Source organism: Brachyhypopomus gauderio, chromosome 9, assembly GCF_052324685.1.
Source record: "Brachyhypopomus gauderio isolate BG-103 chromosome 9, BGAUD_0.2, whole genome shotgun sequence".
In the NCBI taxonomy this organism is placed as follows: Eukaryota; Metazoa; Chordata; class Actinopteri; order Gymnotiformes; family Hypopomidae; genus Brachyhypopomus; species Brachyhypopomus gauderio.
Window position 1 is genome coordinate 9,504,025 of NC_135219.1, and position 23,192 is coordinate 9,527,216.

The window sequence follows — 23,192 nt, forward strand, 5'->3', positions numbered from 1 at the left end:
GCACGCGCGAGATATCTCAGCCACGGCCATATAGACCCTGTAGTGCTGGTTTACCATGACACGGCTTATGCAAGAGTAAGTTACTTATTTAATTAGTGAACGTTTACATTGATTACGACTCAGATGTGTTATTTAATTATTTGTCCTCACTATAGTGAATAAATGTTAAATCAATGAAACATAATCTCTTAAAACAACAAAGTTGTAACCCTGAGGAAAAAAATCCGTTATTAAGGACATTGTTCTCAATTTTTTTTTATCAGTGACAAACTTAATACAGTTTTTAAAAATCCGAAAGACTACTACAGAATCGTTTTTGACTACATAGTCCATTTAAAAATAACGATAGGAATAACTGACAGAAAAACTATCGCCTTATAGCGCTTATGAAAGGTTAACCTATCAGAGATAAATGAGTTTCTTCCTTTAAATATACTTTCACTATTTAAGTGATTCGTCTGTGGGTAGACGCTATCCGCTCGGGTCAGCCCCCTTTTACGTTACTCCGGAAATGGGTGTGGCCACTGACCGAGCGCACACCTTTTTTATCCGCGTGCAAGCGGCCTCGTATCCTAAAGGGTTAATGGCGCTGTAGCGCACGCACGTCGTCATCCCGGTGAAGTGTTCGGGGACGCTGTTCAATAACAATTCTAAAGGCTTCCGTAGCGTTACGCTCTGTTGTCATTCGCACTACTATTTCTACCAGGCTGTGGCAGCGCCGTCAGCACCGAGGGGAGAACCCGCCACCTGCTAGGCGAACACCTTTGAGCTTTAAGCATGGATGCGTTAAAATCGGCCGGAAGAGCTATAATAAAAAGTCCAGGAGTTCCACGGCACACATGGGGAACCTCCAAGCACGAAAGTGAGTGTTTGTTTAAACTACTTGAAATTCATGATTATGTGGCATTCCGCGTCCGAATGTATGATGTATGATACAAACATGCTTATGCGATTGGGAGATAATTTCTTTTGACAATTGCACATGTTGTCCCTTTTATGACCGTATTTTAACTGTAAGTTATACTTTGATATTCTGATTTAGTGCTAATCTATTGTTAAATGTATCACAATGGATTCGTATACATGTTTGTCTTGCAGTGATTACCAACAGTGCATTCTTACCATTTTTTTTCACCTGACTTAATTCTATACATTTTGGTCAATATGCTAACCTGTATAGAGATTGAGAAGTTATGACATTTACTGGTTGTAGTCTTAAGAACTGATTTTTATTTTCTTTTGAAAAAAGAAACAAAAAAGTTTTTTTTTCTTGACTGGCATTCTAGCCAGAACATAAATCTTCACCTGATGACAGATTTTGCTGCGCATGTTGTATGTGTTCTGTCCGCTGCTGTGTGCATGGATGGAGCAGATGGGAGTTTGTCTTGTGTATGGGAGACAGTGGGCTCATTCTCACTGTGAAAGAGTCTGTGTTACCTGCAGAGTGTCGGGCAGTGAGTAGTTTGTAGCCAGCTATAACCTGCTGTCCAGGGTGCTGTCCAGGGTGCTGTCATAGCGTGAGACAACTTTCTCCTGGGACACACCAAAAACAGTTTATGCTCTGCATTTTAAGATAATGGGAATGTTTTCTAGAAATTTAGACATGAATTATTAAATTCAAGTGAGTGACAGTATAATTTTGATATGCTCTCGCTGGGATAAATTTGAATTATTGTCTTGCGCTAGCATGTCAATCAATGATCCCTTACATGTGTGAAGCAGAGCTAACGGGCAATGGTCGGGTCGGTCTGGGTCTGGGTCAAGTTGAACTGCAGTGGATAGAGGTTACTGAATAAGACGGAGAGTGAGATAAATTCCTCATTGCTCATTGGTCTCGAAGTATTCCTCTTTACGGCTCATGCAGCAGTGTGTAAGGGCCTTTTTACTGCAGTGTGTGGAGGTTCAGGCTGAAAAAGTGAACCGGGTCAGTAATTAGTATTAAAATATCACTGCATCCTCAATTTGCAAACAAAATTATGGAAATATTACTGTAGCTATAGTGTAAGAATGCATCATTGTATCATCATTGTATACATCATCTCTGGTGTCGGTCACACTGTTACTATTGCAAGATTGGCATCATGTGTTGGGGTATTGAGTTTCTTTATGTTTCTTTGCTGTTGTCTCCTTGAGGAAGTTGTCCTCATGTGTGCCATGATTGTCTCGTTGCACCATGGCATGACGGACCCTTTGCTCTGACTCCTCTGTGTGGGTGCAAGTGTCTAAATATGTATTTCTTTTCTTGGAGGTCTGCTGTGTACCTGTGTGCTTTAAACAAACAGAAAATGCTTTTAATTCAGTTGATGGTTAATATCCATGACAGGAAGCTGCTTCTGCAAATTGCTACTACTACAGGTCTAGCTGTCCCACCGTATAATCGCAAGTTAGTGCAAGACGGTGTGCTTGTGTATTTGCATCATCTCCAAGCCGTCACTCTTGACAGCTTGAGCGATCAAACCCAGGATACAGAGGGAATACTCCAAGAACCTGAGTCTAATAACTGTATAACACTTCTGCTCGCATGGAAATCATAAATATTCATGGCATGGGGGTTCTCCTGCTCTGGTTTTGATTCAGTACTGAAAGAGGACTGTGGTTGTTCCTTCTAAATAAATGCAGCCGCTGTGAATCCGATCCCACTGTTCTCGAATGCAGAGCTGAGGCGGCTGACGTCTGACGCTACACTTCCGCCCCAGGCGCCCCGGGAGGCAGAATGTGAAAGCGAAGGCATTTGGGCGAGGGCTCCTGGTGCATGGCGGTGCTTGTCGAGGTCACCGAGCTGGCTTTGCGGTGGAGCTGGCACGCATGCTCACGGAGAAGGCTCCTGTCCCATCTGATCGCACTGTGGAAATGTGAGCGACTCCTCCAAAGGTCACTGCGACTGCCACAAGGCAGCAGAACCACCTCCCTCCCTCTCCCGCTCGGCGATGCTAAGGCCGTCCTTTCTGAGTGGGATGCATCAAACTTTGTGTAGGTTATGCTATTAGAAACAAGACTATGTGTGGATGCTAAACTTTTGCATGAAACACAGGTTTGTTGTGCTGGTGTAGTATATTTACCTACCAATTCATTTATGCATTTAAAGCCAAAACAATAAAGTGCATAACTCTACTGGAAAGTGCTTTTAAACTTGCCAGAGGACAATAACCATTGTTATTCCCATATCCCAGTGATGCATGCAGCAGCACACTGAATAGCTTTAGCTAACATGTATTCAGCAGGGTGTACAGTGGAGTACCTGAGGAGTGCCAACAGATTTGGCAGGTTCCTGTATGTCAGAGGGAGGCAGACACTGGCACTGTGGCACTGTTGGAGGCTGAATGGGTGTAGTGGGTGAGAGATGAGCAGGGACCCAACATGCTTAAGAGCTTCTGAAGGACAGTTGGAGATATGCTGACAACGGAGGATTTTCACACTTCCAATTAACAGGAGCAGATAAGACACTCGCTCACTGGTCAGAAACCTCCACCGTAACACACACACACACACACACACACGAATGTGCACATGCACACAATCGTGCACACACACACTCACATGGTAGGATGTGCTGCTCGTTCACACAACTCATTCGCATGACTGTTCTGCAAGCGCTACGCTGCTGTGTAAAATGACTCATCTATTGTGGGAGTGGCCTGTGTGCACTCATGTTCACTTTACTCAGAGAGATACTTTAGCTGCATAGTCTTCTTTTACTTTCTCTACAGCTCATGTGAATGTGACTTGCTGACCCACAGGCACAGAAGGGAGTTAGTCTTAATTAAGGTGAGAGAGAGAGAGAGAGAGAGAGAGAGAGAGAGAGAGAGAGAGAGAGAGAGAGAGAGAGAGATATATATATATATATATATATATATATATATATATATATATATATATATATATATATATATATATATATATATATTGGGAGTATGGGATGCAAACAGTAATAATGACTACAGGTCATTGCCAGTCAGTATGCACAGGGAGTGCATGCAAGAGGCATGAGGGTAGCATGTGTGTGTGTGTGTGTGTGTGTGTTTGGTGTGTTCTCCTCATCCTTCCAATAAACTCAGTCTCCTCCTGTCCATTTGTATTCATGTAGCATTATACTGACGCTAAACGCGTATGGGAAGTTTGTAGTGTGGCTCTGCCCTCATGCTCACAGTAGTTTAAGTCTGGTTAGTAGGTTAAGTCTGGTTAAAATGTTTAAGGCTCTGGCAATTCATTAGATCAGTCATAAATTGACATGTATCTGAACCCATTTATACATCTAAAACAAATGTAAAACAATTCCACATTTACATTATAGCGAATCTATAGTACATTTACATGTACATGTGTGTAAAATTCTAGTGCTTTTCCAATGCTACTAAAATTGCCCAATGGTTTATTTTAAAAATCTATTTGAAACGCCTTGTAGGCAAACAGTATGAGTTATGTTATGCTATGCAGAAATTGTGTGTGCCATTCCTCAGTTGTTCATCAGTGCAAAGTGTGTGAGCTCAGATGTGCTGTGGGTTTGTTATTTTTGGGTGGCAGAGCGCTCTGTACCCAGCTGTGGCGTGTGGAGACACTCCAGTAACACTGCTGTGCCTGATACACTCACAACAACCACAGCCAACCGCAGCCTTGCCCAAATCCTGTCAGCATTGCTGCTGTACTGAGAAATGTCACATACCCAAACACTATCCAGTCAACAGAGGTTCTGAGCTCAGACGGTGGGTAGAGGTTGGATGGTGGTGTGCATGGCAAATGATGAGCTACAGTCTATAATTATATTAAATGAAACTGTGAGGGACTATAAGGTACATATTCATATAAAGTGTCCAGTGACTGTGTTTGTGAGGTACAGTTGTGATCAAATTTATTCAACCCCCAATGCTGCGAAGGGTTTTATGGAATTCAGTGCACATTTGTAATTGTGTTCATAATGAAATCTTACAAGGACTTGTTAAAGAACTAAATGCAACTAAGATAGCATCAATTTTTTTTGTCATAAAGTATTAAATGGCCTTTTTGTGATTTCTTCATTGACACAATTATTCAACCCCTTTACGACTACCACTCCTAAGAACAGAGGTTCATTCCAGTGTTTTCCATCAGGTATTGAAAACATCTGTGGATGTCAACGAGCAGCAATCAAGCATGATAAGCACCAATTAGGCAGATTTAAAAGGACTGTGATACTCAGCTCCTTCTAGACATCTACTGGTGTGTTTCCAAGCATGGTGAAGGCAAGAGAATGGTCCCAGAAGACAAGAGAAGAGGTTATTGCTCTTCACAAGAATGGCAATGGATATAAAAAGATTGCGAAGTTGTTAAATATTCCAAGAGACACTATCGGAAGTATCATTCGCAAGTTCAAGTTAAAGGGCACAGTGGAAACGTTACCTGGTCGTGGCAGAAAGAAGATCCTGACCGCGACTGCTGTGCGCTACCTGAAGCGTAATGTGGAGAAAAATCCCCGCGTGACTGCTAAGGAACTGAAAAAAGACCTGTCAGATGTGGGCACTGAAGTTTCAGCTCAGACAATAAGGCACGCACTGCATAACGAAGACCTCCATGCCAGAACGCCCAGACGCACCCCCTTGCTGACTCCAAAGAACAAGAAAAGTCGACTGCAGTATGCCAAAAGTCATGTGGACAAGCCACAAAGGTTTTGGAACAGTGTACTGTGGTCAGATGAAACTAAATTAGAACTGTTTGGGACAATGGACCAGCGCTATGTTTGGAGAAGGAAGAACCAGGCTTATGAACAAAAGAACACCTTGCCTACTGTGAAGCATGGCGGGGGGTCAATTATGCTTTGGGGCTGTTTTGCTTCTAATGGTACAGGAAAGCTTCAACGTGTGCAGGGTACCATGAATTCCCTTCAGTACCAGGAGATCTTGGAGGAAAATGTGATGGAGTCAGTCACAAACCTGCGGCTTGGGAGACGTTGGACCTTCCAACAGGACAATGATCCGAAGCACACATCCAAGTCCACTAGAGCATGGTTGAACATGAAAGGCTGGAACATTCTAGAGTGGCCATCGCAATCACCAGACTTAAATCCAATTGAGAACCTCTGGTGGGACCTAAAGAAGGCAGTTGCAGTGCGCAAGCCTAAGAATGTGACTGAACTGGAGGCTTTTGCCCATGAAGAATGGGCTAAGATACCCATAGGTCGCTGCAAGACACTTGTGTCAAGCTATGCTTCACGCTTGAAAGCTGTCATAACTGGAAAAGGATGTTGTACTAAGTACTAAAAAATAAACCCAATAGGGGGTTGAATAAAACTGATAATGATGTGAGCACAGTAAAGACATTTGTGGTTATTCCATCATAAATATTATGTTATGTTTGTCTAATTTATAAGTGCCTCTTTGATATAATTGTAAAAAAGATGACTGAAATGATCAAAATCAATGTCAAACTGGCCAAAACACTTTATTTCAGTGGGGGTTGAATAAATTTGATCACAACTGTAGGTGTTGCTATTTAAGTGAGTTGTGAGTGTGCGTAGTTTTACACTGCTCTTAAGATAAGGAAAGGCTTTAGTTTGTGGACGTTCCTCTGTGTGCCGTAGAGCTGTAACATGGAATGCTGCTTTCTACTCAGACCCTGACAGCACGTCCAACTGTTCAATCTTCTCAGAATAACAAACTCAAAGAAGCTGGAGGCCGGAAGAACCTGGTTCTGTCATTCATCCAAGAGACTCTCACTTCTCTTAACAACACTGCGTTCTCACAGTGTTAAGAGCCGTCGTGTTGAAAGTGGTGTTCTGAAAAAAAGTTTACCTTACAACCTTTACAACAGGGACCTTACCAAAGAAGGGGTTTGCATTCGCTCTCTTTGCCTTCCCTCCCCCCCTCTCTCTCCCTCTCCCTCTCTCCCTTTCTCCCTGTCTGCCTGTGTTATTGTGTGTCAGTGCACGGAGACTCCCTGCAGTGTATCCCTGCAGGTGGTGCCTGAAAGAAGAGTACAGGATTTTGGGTAGGGGGGCTGATAACAGCGGGATGAGTTCCTCTACCAGACGAGCAGACACTTAAACGCAGGCTGATCTGCTTAAAACAACTTGGTCTGGGGTGGTGGGGGTGAGGAAGGGGGGGGGGGGCACCTCAAATGGGTCCTAACTTGCTGCTGACAGTTGACATGCCGTCAGATCTTCGGCATGGTTGATGCATTGCACTGTACATACAAATCAGCATTGCAGAGGGCTGAGGGCCATGTATGACAGCTTCACTCTTATACCTCTCGTACCTGCTAACATCACCCATATTCGACAATGTGGATATGATGTTATTCTGTTACCTTGTTTTTGGAATGCTATAATTAATTGTCATTTATTGTAAAAATAATAATAATAATTCAATATGACATGCATTGGATTTTTGGCCAGAACAACATTTTGTACTATTGTGCTATTTTTAAATGTGAACATCCAGTATGTCCAGATCTCCATTCTGCTAGTGAGGGAGGTGTGTGGCAGTGCTGCGTAATGGAGATGCAGAGGCAGCAGGTTCAGAATAAAATCGAATAGAATATAATAATGGTGAAATGTGAGATGGCACGATACACTGAATTGTTTCCTAAAGAATTTTAATTAAACGGAAACATTGTCAGGTCAGAGATGCAGCCCCATACCATGGTTATCTCTGCTTGGCCAGACTCCCACAGCTTCCTCCCACTTCTCAGGGTTCAAATTCTTGCACCCAGAGCCAAAGATGATTTTTCATTTTAGTAAGCTGTGAGATTTATGATGGTGAGAGCAGAACTCCTTTGACTCCATAAGACTGGTAGGGCAAAGCCCTGCAGCGAGGAGCTGACTTCATAGTCCTTCGTAGTGGTACTGCACTTTGGGGTCGTCCTGTCACTGCTGGTGGACAAGTCTCTGTATCTGGAAAGACGCTGGTGAGTTGAAGGCGGCGATGAGTCTGTCCCTTTTCACCTCGTGTGTTTTTAACTCAGTGTGACGGGAACGTGAGGTAACCAATGCTGTCCCAACTGATGAGGGATGGGGGCCATGGCCCCACAGACAGGAGCTGTCCATAATATGAGTGGAGAGGGTGAGGTTTCAGGACCCTGGACAGCTGCTGGCAGTGCTGGAATGGGACTGAACAATGTGAGGACTTTTCTGAGAGGTTGTTAGTACTGTCTACCATGTGACAGTATTCTCTTCAATCTCCTGATCATGCCCATTAAATCATTTATCTGTGCTGGTTGACTGCCAGTTTAATAATGGGTCATTTCTTGTGCAGTCTATTTGTTTAGCATCAAAAGTGTCTCCCTGGTGTATTCTGTGTTGCTTGCTTGCTTTTTCTCTCTCTCTCTCTCTCTCTCTCACTCACTCACTCACTCACTCACTCACTCACTCACTCACTCACTCACTCACACACACACGTCCTGTCCCCATCTCAAACAGGCAGATCTAACAGCATCCATAAACTGAGGCCAGGTGGAGTCAAGTTAATTATGCAACTCTGAATGAAAAATTCAGACTGCAGGCTGAGTGACTGCCTCGTTCAAAGGGAGGAGAAATCCGTAACTTCAACCCCTCCTCGCTTCATCTTCTGGACAGCTGTCAGAGAAATAGGATCCCCCCCCCACTCCCCCCACTTCCAGCCCCTACCCCTCCAGCCACTACCCCGTCCTTCCTCACTGCATTTTCCACAGCAGGCTGTTATTCTCAGCTAGCAGAACCCCTCTCCCTTTGAAGATGCACCCACATTGCTGCACTAACCTTTTCATTTTTGACTTTGTTTCTCTTTTTACTTCTTTGTGAGGGGGAGCGTGCACATGTGATTTTCACCACATTTTCCTCCCTCCTTCACTCTCCTCTGCTCTCTGCAAACCACTTTAGTCTTATCAAGAGGAGCTTTCATCATGCCCAGGATAAGAGAAGCTGCTCAGTTTTGACGTCAAATGTCCTGGGTTGAGAGGCAAAGCAAAGCAGCAGGAGTAGGAAAAGCATTTGGCTTGTGTCTGAGATGCCCTGCCTGTCACGTAATGAAGCTATGTGTTTGTGACTGTGCAAAGTACATATGCATATTTTATCACAATTTACATAAATGCATGAATACTGAATTACTTGAATAATTAATGAATACCTTATGGGACTGATTCTCATAAAATGGGGCATGACACATGAGGCAGCTGTCATGTGTGAGATTCTGTGGAGGTTTAAAACTCTTAAAACTCTTCCAAGAAAGTCTCTGAGGAGCATGTTTGTTGGGGTTTCTTTTTGTTTAGATTGTCCTAAACCTTACTGATCTTTCCTAATTGCTGAATGTGCCTCTTTAATGAATATATACTCATGAGTCCCCTGTAATCAGTAAACATAAGAAGTCACACAGCTAATTTACTCAGAACCAACAGGCTGCGTGGCATCCTGCCATGACTCAGAGACACAGCGGGCCTCATGTGTTAACAAGTCATGTGACTGCTCCACCCACAATAAGAAACTCCACCCACATTATGAAACTGCACTTAAAATAAACCACTCATTTGAGAGTTCTGATGATAGTCACCGATCCACTACAGACTGGCATGAGAACTCCGATGTTCTGGGACATTCTGTAACATCATTTGTGCTTCTTTGACTTTGGTGTTCCTCAGTTGAGCTACCCTGTTTGATCACTGTGTTCTGCTTGATCGCTCCATTAGAGTCCTTCATCATCTCCTCAGGAGCTCTTTCCCTGTGTTGACATTTAACCAGAGCCATTACTGAGAGTGCTAGTGTGGGGGGTACCAGTGCTCACTAAACCAGTCACCAGTGCATTAGAGTGCATGTAGAATCCCCATGGGAAGCCCGTGATGCATCCCACGCCAGCTGAGCCCCTCCTGTACATGTGAGATAGCAGGTCTGGTAGATGGCAGCTGGTAACAGAGTGGATATGTCCAGGGCAATGGCAGTTCATGCTAAATGTGAGTGTTCACTTGTTGAAACGTTACCTTCAACCTTAGCCTCAAATGTACAGACAGTGGAAGGGACGATTTTCTGAAATCAGCTAAAAATATCTCTTGAGGCTTTTAGTCATGCTGGTGTATGTTGTAGGAGAAAATACTGAGGATAAATTCAGTGTTGTTGGACTTTTTTGAACGTTTTGGAAGATTGATTGTCACCAGCTTGCTCTCAGAATCTCAGTCAAATTGTACAGCATACGTAGTGGTTTCTGTGCTCAGATCTTGGAATTCATTCCACCAAAGCAATAATACTCCACTCAGAATTCACAGTCTATCAGTGCCAAGTCAAACTCTGATGTGCTTCATCTATTTCTGAATGAACATGTTATTAAAAGCTGATTTGCATCCTTGATTATCTAGCATTTCTTATCTAGACAAATGCCTGTAGCTTAGTAGGAGTTGTAGACAATAGGAGACTATTGTAGTCCTACCAGCAATACATGCTGTTGAAGAAGTGAATGTCAGTTCTTTCCAAACCCAGGAACAGAGAGGGCGTAGAGTCGCTAGCAGGGCGTAGAGTCGCTAGCAGGGCGTAGAGTCGCTAGCAGGGCGTAGAGTCGCTAGCAGGGCGTAGAGTCGCTAGCAGGGGCAGCCATGGACAGCAGTGCCTCAGCTTCCACATTCCATGGAGCAGTTTTTGGATCAGGCAGCTCCCCCTGGTGGTGGTTATTGGTTTCTTTGCCATGTCGGTCCATCCTGCTGTTTATTTTGGGCTTATTGAGAGCCTGGCTCACCCTATGGGATTATGATCAATACCTGCTTTGGAAATGCAGACAAAAAAATCCCCCAAAACAATGTAGTTCAGCCCTTGGGTATTGAATCGTGCATAGCAGTTCAGCACAGTCACAGGGTCGGTCAGTTTCTCATTGTACATTCATCATGCATCATGCATCAAACAACTGCATTGCTGTTAACCACTGTTATTTTGTTGTTGTTGTTATTTTGCCTGCTGTGCCATCATTTGGTCTCTAGGGCTCTAAATCTGGTCTGTGTTGTGATTTATTAATATTCATAAAGGTGAATGCTAGGTAAGATAAGACTGGAACTGAAAATATTTGATATTTAATTATGTAAACCATTCATTAGGGTCTAGTCACAAATAAAAATACTTTTGACATGAATAAAACAAAACTGGACCATGGAAGAAGGATGTCTGGTCTGCTGAATCACACTTTTCTTTGCATAATGTAAATGGCCAGGTGTGTGACTTCCCTGGGGAAGAGATGGTACCAAGATGCACTATGGGAAAAAGACAAGCCAACAGAGACAGCGTGACGCTCTGGGCAAATTTTGCATGTGGCATACCACCAGGACATACCACCAGGACATACCACCAGGACATACCACCAGGACATACCACCAGGACACACCACCAGGACACACCACCAGAACAAACGCTGTTGCAGACCAAGTATACACCTTCTTGGCAGCAGCTCTCCTTGATGGCAGTAGGACATTGTTCAGGAATGGCTGGAGGAACATGACCAAGACTTTAAGGTGCTGACTTGGATTCCAGTTTCCTTATATGTCACAATGGTCATCCCACCTCACAACTTACAGGATCTTCTGCTACCAGAGATGTTGTGGATTCCATGACGGCTTTGCCAGCACAACTGGGCCCTTTAAAATATTGGGCATGTGTTTATTTTTGAGTAATCAGTATAGATATGCAAGTCACAGATAAGAATATATAATATGTATACTGTTTTCACATTGTTTTTATGTGACCACTGTAAAGCACATTGTAATGTTGTTATATAGACTATGTATACTGTGTATACTCTTGTTTTTCTGTATATTGTGTGTAAGTTATATGTAAAATATCTGTAAGCTGTTAGTGTGCGGGAGACACGAACAGCCGGAAACAAATTCCTTGTGTGTGCGAACATACTTGGCCAATAAACCTGATTCTGATTCTGATATTGTCATTGGGGCATTTATATTCAGTTTAGCTTAGGCAACCGGCTATAATCTCTAACTGTACACCTACAAGATGTAACTAATGAATTAATATGTCTTGTAAAGTGAGAACTTTATGTATGAGGGGTGTATCTGAAAAATGAACAGAGACCTTTTAACAAAAACCTCCAAATTTAGCAAGATCGTGAGAAACGTCTCTTCCTGCCAGAGGCAGCGTGAGTTGCTTCTGTTCCAACTAATGGGGTAAACTTCTCTTTCTTTTTTGCTTTTTCTTCAGTCCATTTGCAGTCATGCATGTGGCTTTATAGTTTTTTTCATATTTACTGGCCTCCTGCAGCTGACTTGCAGAGAGAAAGGAAATGCATGGAATTTGAAACGAGTGAAGGATTATTTTAAAAAACAAATTCTTCACCCAAGTGCCCCTGTCTCCACTTATAATGTAATATTTTGAATTTCAAAATGAATTTGCATTTGGTCTCTGAAATGACTGCAGGCGGTTCTGTGAGATGGCATCGCTTACAGTGCAAGTAACCCTAAGGCAATTTTAGTTTGGATGAGAAGGGGAGGAAATTCAATCTGTTCTCCTGTGGAAGCCGAGGTTCACCCACGACGATGGATTCTGAGGGACACGGGCATCCATTGTGTTTAGCTAAGCTGCCGTGGTGAAGCCCCCCCCTCACTGTCGAGCAGAAAATGAGAGAATCGACATGGTGGAGAAATGGAAGAAATATGCTGGCTCCCTTTTTGGAACTTCTGAATAAAATGTGTGGTTTAAAATGTAGCGTGCCACAAAAATGAAAGATTTTGTTCGAATGAAATGAATGTCTGAGCAGTCAGTTACACTCGGAAGTGAAGTTCAGCTGTAAACACATACAAAGAGCTTCAGCTGTTGGCAAGAAAATGCGTGTCAATGAAATTCTGATCCCTTGTGTTGTAATGTTGCTTATCCAGCTTGTTGTCATGGTGTCAGAAGGACCACTGGTGCTCCTACATCATGTTTCTGCATATCTACATTTAAATGTTTGTTTTCCTTTGGACAGCAGAATCGAACAGACCCCCCCCCCCCCCCCCATTGAGGAACTGTCAACTCTCTCACATAATTATATTTGTTGCTAGGCAACGGAGCACGGTCCTACACACTTCCGTGGTCCCAAGCAAGTGGATCTGTGCGAACAGTGTGTGTAAGGCCAGTCTCCTCTGGTCCAGACTCGGGACGAGGATGTGAGGACAGGCCGGCTGGGGGGACACGCTCAGCTAGCCGTGGTTTGGCCTGAGTGGGCAGGAGTCTGGATTTCCTTCAAGGCTGAGTGAGATCACTCCCTGCACCCACTGCCCCCCCCCACCCTGTCATGGCCCCCACTTGCCCTAATTTCTTTCAAAGTAATGCCCTAGATTCCTCCCAAGACTCGTTATTTTGAGAATCTAAAAGCCAGGGGGATAGGGAGATGAGAGGCCCCTTCTACAGACATCAAATTGTAGATCGTCTATATTTGAGGGATTCTTTAAACTCGCGTTTCTTCACTTTAAAGCTTTGTTTCATTTCATTTTGAGTTGTGCTCGCGCACAGTCCACACTAAGTCATTCAGCAATGCAAATTCAGCCTTTGGCAATGATGCATGTACATGATTTGTTGGTTTCCAAGGGCAACTGCCTCATGTTCATGTGTAAACCTAAGTGTATGTTTTAATTAAATATCCCAGCATGGAAGAGACACCGTTAGCTGTTTGGTACGACACACCCTGGTGAGGGTTTTTGTCTGCAAACGAGAGTGCTGAGCTGGTCCTGGGCACACAACAGCTGCTGGGGACCGTCATATTTCCACCTCCCAGTACTGAGCTGCAGGCTCCTACTGGCCCAGTAAGCACAAGTTCTGTGACGGGTGAGGACCACTGGGTCAGCAGGAACCGCTTGTGTGAACTACAGTCCTGATGCTCCGATTTTAAGAAAATGTCTAGTTTTCATTGTTAATGTAATTGTATTCTTTTTAATGTTGAGCTTTTATGTGTTTTTTTTTTTTTGTCTTTTTGAGTTGGTAAAGGTTTCACCTTGTAAATGTGTTTACCATAACAGAATCAGCTTACAAAAATGTTACCAGAGCCTCTGTCTAATACAGAGAAATGTGGTTATAGTCTGTCTGTTTTCCTGGTAATCGTGTTGTGTGTTTCAGCAAATTAGATCACCCCATTGTACTCACACACACACACACACATACACACACACACACACACTCACACACACACACACACAAATCTATCCTGCTCCTCCCCTGCCCGTTCTCACCTGGCAGTCGGCCTGCATTAACTCTGTCATCACAAACTGAAGCAGTGGGAAGTTTATCAAGCTTTTATTGTGTAAAAAAAGAAACCGTTTTGTGGCCTTGATTTTTCCCTGTAATATTATTACGCACTGGCGTCTAACATAGCTGCTAGACGCCTGCTTTCCTGGTGACCAAGAAATATATACCGGTAGTAATTGGCTTTCATGGGTGGATGACCTCTTGCTTAAAGCTGTTTGTTCAATAGGATTATTCCTATCAGTGCAACAGCTTTTTAGAATGGGCCGTGAGTGAATAATTCACACCCCCAGAGCACTGAGGAGAGATGTGATTGGTGGCCTGTCCTTCATGACCCAAACAGCTGGTTTAGGGTGGGAGGTGCCAGATGACTAAGAGCACTGCTTCAGCACAGCAACACGCTCCACGCCGCCATCTTGGATGAGGGATCCTTTCTCACCGGCAGACTGTCTGGTCATTAAGGTGGAATGCCATCTGCGTGCAGGTCTCTGGGCTCAGGCATGTTGTGTCCTGAATTACAAAAACGGCATCTAGGGTTTAAATTCATGAGCACGGACAACCTTTGGAAGCCAAGCCCTAAACTGAAAAATCTAGACTGCATCATGAATAAAACAAGTTGACGCGGTGTTAGTAATCAGTACGAATTTAATATCAGTGTAGCGGTAAGACTTTCAGGATATATTCACGCAAAGTAATTTTCAAAAGCAAATTATGTACACATATTTCCCATGTTGCAGAAGAGCACCAGGACATGTCACCTCGATGAGGAATAAAACGGTTACCTGAGATAAAAGATCACTGGTTAAAATATTTACACATTTCTCAAATATTTCAGCTACACCATCTTGTGTTTGAGCTCAATTCCTGAATCACTGGAGCGCGGCAGTGACTGTCTCCTACACTTAGATTCAGTCCATTAGACCAGGATCTAGCTCTGCTGTCCTACAGGTTTTTGTCCTGTGCCCAAATGGGATTGGGGCCTATTTAAAGCTGGCTGTGTGGCACACATTTACACTACTGTAGAACCTGGGAACAAGCCCGTGTGTTTCTAGGAATGCTGAGATGTTGCACTCCCTACAAAGATTGTGCAGACGTGAGAATTATAGTGGCCCAAATTTTTGCTTACCGCTCATAAGTAGACCAGAACATTTGCACGTTCAGCTATGTGATTAGTGTTTATTTCATCAGGGAAACTGAGTTTGAGACCTCAAGCAGCGCTACTCCTCTTCTTCAGATACCGGCTGTTTGGTGTTTTGTTCGCTACTGGCACAGGCCTACATACCAGAGCTTTTGATCATTTCTGAAGTGTCTTACTTTCCTTTGCAGAGCTTCCCGAGAACTGGACGGACACCAAAGAGACGCTGCTGGAGGGAATGGTGTTCAACGTGAAGTACCTGGGCATGACATTGGTGGGCCAGCCCAAAGGAGAAGACATGGCGGCTGCCGCCATCCGCAGGATCGTCACCACGGTCGGTTACTGCGGTTGCAGGGAGCAGCATTGTGAAGGCCTGCTGCATGTACACTGGGTTGCTCTGCACTGATTTGGTAGAGGCCAAAACGTCGCCACACGTCTGCTGTAGCAGCAATTGGGGGTGCAATATGTCATAATACCAGAGGGGGGGGGGGGGGGGGGGGGGGGGAATCAAGCCATGGGGCATGTGATCGAACTACTTGTTACCTGTTATGCATAATAATGATGATGATTGATGATTATGAAGATGATATTAAAGAGAGAGAGATACAAATTACTTTATTAACCTAGCACAATTTTACAACCACACAAAGAAGTATAAAAAGAAAGAGCGAGTGAGTGAGTGAGTGAGTGAGTGAGTGAGTGAGTGTGTGAGTGAGTGAGTGAGTGAGTGAGTGTGTGAGTGTGTGAGTGTGTGAGTGAGTGTGAGTGTGTGTGTGTGTGTGTGTGTGTGTGTGTGTGTGTGTGTGTGTGTGTGTGTGTGTGTGTGAGAGTGTGTGAGTGAGTGAGTGTGTGTGAGAGAGAGAGAGAGGAGCTATAAATGTCTCCCTATTGTTACTGACATGGAGCCGCTGGAATTGGCCAAGGCTTCTGGAGTCATATTTATCCCGCGCTTAAGCACAAAGCTTCCTCAAGATTGTTTAAAGGATTTCAGGACAGTAGAATGTGTGATTGCGTCTGGCTTTCTCCTGGTGGCAGAGGAGAATATGTGCAAAAGGGAAAATGTTACTCCAGACAAACGAGTTTCAGAGATTTGACAGCCGCTCTGTTCCTGATCTCACTGAGGTTTCTCGCATCTGCACATTGACTTCTGTCTCCCAGGCACTGCAGACGCCCTCCAGATATGGTTTGCCTGATTTCCTTGTTTCCCTTTGTCCTTGAGAAGTCCTCTCACAGTCTTTGTTTCGCTCTCTACCTCTTTTTCATGTCTTTTTCCCCACTCTGCTTGTGAACTGTTCAGTATTCCCATTTCTCTAGGTTTGGCCATGTTTCTATATTGTCTGATTAAAGTTCAAGATCTCTTGAGTAAGCTGCCACACAGTGTTGCTTTCATTTGATATACATATTGCTATATTTAAATGTATGTCTCTGCCTGGACACGATGTAGATCAGGCGTACTCAACTAAATTTGTCCGCGGTCCAATTTTGGCAGATACCTGTGACCCGAGGTCCGGTGCGGGCGGGGGTGGCGAACGTAAGTTGTTGAGCGGGGGGTGGCGAACGTATCACTCGTGACGGAGTGTTTTTTCAATAGCCCTGAAATAAATGCTACGGTTTTGTTTTGGTCCGTATCCAGTTAATCAGGAATGAGATTGGGTCCGGACAGGACTGCGTTCGGGTCCGGATCCGGACCGCGGTCCGCCAGTTGAGTACCCCTGATGTAGATGTTTGCACACAGGTAATAATATGATAAGATTACAGATTGGTTTAAGCAGTGCGTTCCTTTTGTGCTCTTGCTGTTGGTTTGGAATAACTGAGCATACGGTGTGTGTGTTCAGTCTAGTGCTGTTTGGAGGTCATGTTTGTGTTTGTCATCTTATCAGGCTCGTGCTGGTGCAAAGAAGTTCCGGAAGGTCACACTCACAGTTTCTCCTAAAGGGATCATCGTTACGGACATGGAGACCAGTGACCTCATTGAGGATGTGTCTATTTACAGGTAGCAAATCACTGTTACACTTAATTGTACTTGGACTCAGATGTGTTTTGGTATCTGACAAATGGCAGCAGTGAAAGTTGTAGATGGCTTCAGCCAGACACACAGAGTCTGGACGTGTTGTAATGTATGTGCACCTGAACCGGAGCTGTGAAGGATATCGTTGCTCAAACTTCTTCCAAAGCTGTATCGAGATATTTATCTGAATTCTTTCATTTGGTTGAGTGTGCTATTTTTCAGCAAATTTATCAGTCTCACAAATCACATCAATATTTAATCAGTCTTTTTGTTGGCATAGTAGTCGTTTCGAATACGTTAACAATTTGCAGAAAGAAGCCATTACCTCTTTACTTTTTAACAATGCTCAGTAAAGGAGATTTTGCAAGTGTAGCTATTTTGTGTTTTGTGTGGAGATTTTGCAAAGTGATGCTGAACTGGTGCTTTTGTGTAGTGTGTGTGTGTGTGTGTGTGTGTGTGTGTGTGTGGGTGGGTGGTTGGGTGGGTGCAAGCATGTTTGTATGTTTGCATGTTTGTAAATGGTTGACTGAATGTGTGTCGGTCTGCGTGTGTGTGTCGATCTGCGTGTGTGTGTCGATCTGTGTGTGTGTGTCGATCTGTGTGTGTGTGTGTCGATCTGTGTGTGTGTGTGTGTGTGTGTGTGTCGATCTGCTTGTGTGTGTTTGTGTGTCGGTCTGCGTGTGTGTGTGTGTGTGTGTGTGTGTTGGTCTGTGTCTGTGTGTGTGTGTGTGTGTGTGTGTGTGCGCGCGCGTCTGTGTGTGTGTGTGTGTGTGTGTGTGTGTGTGTGTGTGTGTACATCTGTGTGTGTGTGTGTGTGTCCGTCTGTGTGTGTGTGAGTGCACAGACATGTGGGAGGGGCTGAGAGATACTTACTGGAGACTGTCTGCCCCCACCCATGCTAATGTTCCCTTATCAGCAACAGCAGAGACACACTCATTACAATCATGAATGTCTCTCATGTCTTTCATCGTCCAGCCCCAGGAGACGTTCCTCTCTCCCTCCCTCTAACTCTCTCTGTATGCTTCACTCGCTCCCAGCTTTCTATCTCTCTCTCTTTTTCTCTTTCCCCATCATTCCCTCTCTCTCTCCTCCTAGCTGTCTCAGCACACTGTTCCCGTGCTCACGTCTGGTACCTCACGTCTCCTTCTGTCTGTATTGTTTTACATTATTGGGCTGTTTGTGTAAGAGCACGGAGGACTTGGGTTAGGAGGGGACTCCAATGGCCCCTCTAGTTATTGCCTTCTCCTGAGGTCTCGGCCCAGGTGAACCATGTCCGGAGAGATCACGGCACCCCCCGAAGGAGTCCACACCTGGGCAGAACATGGTCTGTGCAGGCCTCAACTGAGGAGGGCTGGCCTGCATTAAAGAGTGTGCCAGTCAACATCGTGGTGCCAGCAGAGTTGCTTTCATCAGCTTGCATGGAGACTGGAGATTATAGTAGTAGATGAAGTCCCTCAAATAAGCAAAGGAAATGAATTGTATTTAAATGTAAATAGATGTGCAGCACATAAATAATTCAATACTTGTTGATTTACAGTCATGAGACTTTTAAGTTTGAAAGGAGTTGGAGTTTTAAGGAGAATGAATACAACATTGGATAATATTGATATTTGATATAACAATATTTTACACTTAATACATGAAAATGTAACTGAAAATTAAAACAAACCAGTCGTGAGAATGGACCAGCCCGGGCAGGGACTCGGAGGAATGCAGGCAACACTTGAACATGCTTGTGTGTCTTTTAAATCCCTGATAATTAATGTAATCTGACATGTGAGCAAGGGGAAAGCTGCAAATAATATTAGATATAGAAAATACAAGTGTAATACAAGTACAATACAAGTACTTAGTTTGAAGTTCAAGAGGTAGTGGGAATTCATAATTCATTTTCCCCAGGCAGTTCCTAAGTAAATAAGATGAAGTTCCTATTCATGTAAGTGAGGCTCAGCCTATTTCTCTGGTGGTGTTTTCGAACACAACAAATATATCTTTGTATTTTTAGTGGCTCTGTATGTAAGAGAGTGGTTGTGTTGTCTCAGGGGGAGATAGCGGTGGTCTTTTTGTCATTTATGCTCTAGATTTGTAGGTATAACCTGAGACCTGATTTACTTGTTGGCTTACATTTAAACATTTTCTTGCTGTGTACAATGTGTTTGTTGTTTGCTTTTAGAATATGCGTGTGAGTTTGTCATGGTAACTGGTCTGCATGGAGCCTGCCCTAAACCCTGCTGCGTAGTTCGAGTGCCGTGCAGGTTCACTCTGTGGGACAAGAGGCGGAGGTGAATGTGTAGTTCAGCACGGCATCCACTGAGACTCTGTGAGGAGCTGCTCTAATGTTCTCTGCTCCAGAGGGAAGCCTGCTGTGTATGACACAGAGTACACGCCGTGTCAAACGTGCTGCCTAAACTGTTTAACACTAGCCTGGTTTCATGTAAGTAATTTAAGAATATTTCCCAAAAGTCAAGATAGAAACCCATCAGAACACAGAGGAGTTACACTCAACAGCCCTGGATTACTGTCCCAGGGTCCGCCATGTCACGTCCAGAAGGACCTGCTAAGCTCAGTCCTTCAGTGGTTTATCATTGGTGCATGATGATTAATGCAGACAGCTTTGGCCCAAATGCACATGTGCAAACCTGCGCAGTGGTGTGCTGTCGTGTCTGAGTGGATGTGGCTTCTCTGCCTGAAGGTGGGGAATATGTAGCGCTTGCACACACTGCAGCCTCGAACGGCAGGAAGATTGTTCTCGGCTCACGTAAACTGCGGGGTAGTCTGCTCTCAGTTCACGTGAACTGCGGGGTAGTCTGCTCTTGTTTAATGCGAACTGCAGGAAGACTGTTCTCGGGTCACGTGAACTGCAGGAAGACTGTTCTCGGGTCACGTGAACTGCAGAAAGACTGTTCTCGGGTCACGTGAACTGCAGGAAGACTGTTCTCGGGTCACATGCCTGGCCACTGTGCTTACCAACTCACCTGGATTTTCCTGTACATTTGCTGTACTGTGAATCCCAGTACTATGCACCATAAAACCTGTGTGCTATATAACATGTAGAAATACGTGCATCACCGGTGTTCAAAGGCTTTGAATGATTTGAATGAAACCTCATCCTCTAACTCCTCATTTAGGGTGAGTAAGTTTGTTTTGAACCTCTCCTCTTTGTCCCCCAGATGTTCTGCTTTTGGGGCAACATCACTGAGGAAAATAAGCTGACTGACCATTCACAATGTTGCGAGACAGAAGGGGGGGGGGGGACCTTGGGCATTGCTATTCAGGTCATGTGTCAGAAGCAGCGCAGCAACAGTTGTACTCGGAGTGAGATCTAAGCCCTGTTTCCATCACACATCTGAAAGAGCTAATTATCCCACAAGCCCCTTTGAAGAAGAGCCTTACAAGTCCACAGTTCCACAGGCGTTTTCCACAGCTGAATGGGTGATATTGGGGAAAATTCACCTCTGTTTTTTACTGATGTGTTATGAGGTCCACTGTCTTTCCTATACCTGTAGGGTAAAATTCCCTTTGATGATCATATCATAACTCCTGAAACCTAAAAAAAGCACGTTTTTCAGTTGCATGTTGCAATTTTAAATTAGCATGAAGGCTTGAAAGTAGTTTTCAAATCACTGAAACTAACATACCAGCCCACATTAAAATTACCCATGTAATTATGCATTTTAAATAGTCTATGTGCCAGTCTAGGTACTCGTCTAAGAGTGCTTTCTGCATGCTAATTCAGCTAAGGTTGTGTGTTTAACCATATACTCAATATTCTGCTCTGTGGTGGCATCATGTTGATTTCACATCACACAGATCTCACAGCAAAAATCTGGAACAGGCTTTTCTCTGATTCAGTCATTAAATACATATGCTGGTATATAATCAGAAGGCAATGAAGTAAAAAGCATCAGGGAAAATCATCAATGATAGCATCAGCTATCATTGAATTTGGGCTAAAGATGACAACTTAACATTATTTTTGCATAAATATATAAATCTATTAGATTTATAAAGCACTTAGTATGACAGCAGTGTCAAACAGTGGCTTTATATCAAAGAGATTTAATTAAACCATGGCGATAAGGGGGATGTTAAAATCCTAGTTCATCTTGTAATCCGGTACACTGCACATGCCTTGTTTGCCTTTAATAGATCTGGTCAGTGCCTCATCAGACTCAGTGGTGAAGAGTCCTCACCTTTGAACTTGTGTCCACTAGGCATGATGGGTGGAAATGGTTCTGGTCCCTTTCTGCTCACTTTGCTCAATGATATTTTTAGAGCAGTCTTCTCAGCGGCTGTGTGGATTTTGTTTAGATTGCATTTTCTCTGAATTTCATGGCTCGCCAGCTACAATTTTGATCTACAGGCAAATTTGTCAATAAGTCATCTGTCATGACCAGTGGGGTGGGATGTAATCTCAGTTGAGTGGAGTGGCTTAGTTCAGTGGTGTATGCAATGACACACAAAGGATTGTGGAAAGAAGTACAAATATTATTAGATCTCACCTTACATTCTTGATTATTTAAACAATAGAAAATGAAAGATCATTTAAATTGTACGTGTAACCATATATTTTTTACAGCGGAGTGGCTGATTGCATTTCAGTTGTGAAGTATGGCAAAGCTGTGCCTGAAAACTCTGGCTTATTTACAGATGAAATTAAATCATGTTTCAGACCCCCCGGGTAGAGTAGATTTGACCACCGTAGTGTCAGCAGGTTATCATTTGTTTCGATTCAAAGGGTTCTCGCTCTGTTACGCTGAATCAGGCTGTACACACTGATAAATCTCTTGTTCCACTTCAAAGTGTTGTTTTTATTTCTGATCTTTTAACTATTCTGTTATATACGCCAGCTTAACAGAAGGAATTGATTTTCTCTGCAGAATCTCCTACTGCACAGCTGATAAAGCTCAGGATAAAGTGTTTGCCTACGTCTCACAGAGTCAGTTCAGTGAAACCCTGGAGTGTCATGCCTTCCTCTGCCAAAAGAAGAAAATAGTAAGTTAGAATATTCGCTGAAAATAAATCAAAATTAAAAGCACTGTTTGTTCTCCTGATTGCAAATGTTATAGGCTACAGAATTTGATCAAAATAGGTTTTTGGGGAAAACTAAGTAAATTCTTCTGTAGGAATTTTTTTAATTTGAAGTAGAAACAGTTCCACAGTCTTGTTGACAGATGGTATAAGTGTGCATAATCATACTGCCTTTTGTTTTAATTTTCCTCATTCCTCCTGCTTTGGAGCAACTGTGGCAGTGGGCTTTTGAATACGTATCGCCATCTGGTGGACACTACTATGTATTACCTTATTTCATTTGGCGTGATGTCCTTCTCTATGTTTGACATATTCAAAAGGGTGTCACCTACTTCTATCTTAGGCCCAGGCTGTCACACTCACGGTTGCACAGGCTTTCAAAGTGGCTCTCGACCTCTGGGAGGTTGCACAAGAAGGTGAGGACTTTCCATTTGAAATACTGACATTTGATATTTGGAATTCATTATTGATGTCATGGCCTCTGATGGTAAATTATCCCACTGAGATTCAATAATGCTAAGCATGCCTAGATGTATATGCACCCAAACCTTTTTGTTCAGAGGGGTTTTTGTGTGTATCTAATGAGTAGTAGCCTGTTTACTTCAGGCTAGTGTGTTAAAATGCCATACTCCTCTTATCCCGCCCAGATAAAATTAAAAAGGCTCCCACATGCTGCTCCTGTCCAGGCAGTGACCCTCGGGGGGAGACAGAACCTCACTGTGTCTCAGGTACAGAAGTGGATCGGGCAAGAGCTGCTCCAGTATTACTAAGGATCTCTGGGACTCTTCCTGTTCATTTCTTCCCTTATAATTAATATCAGACCTAATTATTTCCAGTGCTCTGTCAAAGCCAGTCAGTGGTTAATAAACAAGCAGTGT

General features: G+C 43.6%; 1 protein-coding gene across 5 annotated transcripts in view; it reads left to right on the forward strand.

Annotated features, from left to right (window-relative positions):
* Positions 1 to 572: 572 nt before the first annotated feature.
* LOC143522927 (low density lipoprotein receptor adapter protein 1) overlaps positions 573 to 23,192 on the forward strand; it is a 32,685-nt gene continuing 10,065 nt past the window's right edge. For all 5 annotated transcript variants that reach the window (XM_077016928.1, XM_077016930.1, XM_077016927.1 and 2 more), the window contains exons 1-6: positions 573 to 862; positions 15,467 to 15,609; positions 17,156 to 17,268; positions 22,164 to 22,278; positions 22,658 to 22,730; positions 22,962 to 23,042. In XM_077016928.1, the coding sequence (XP_076873043.1) occupies positions 778 to 862; positions 15,467 to 15,609; positions 17,156 to 17,268; positions 22,164 to 22,278; positions 22,658 to 22,730; positions 22,962 to 23,042 (610 nt within the window). In that variant the 5' untranslated portion in view covers positions 573 to 777. The remainder of the gene's footprint in view (positions 863 to 15,466; positions 15,610 to 17,155; positions 17,269 to 22,163; positions 22,279 to 22,657; positions 22,731 to 22,961; positions 23,043 to 23,192) is intronic.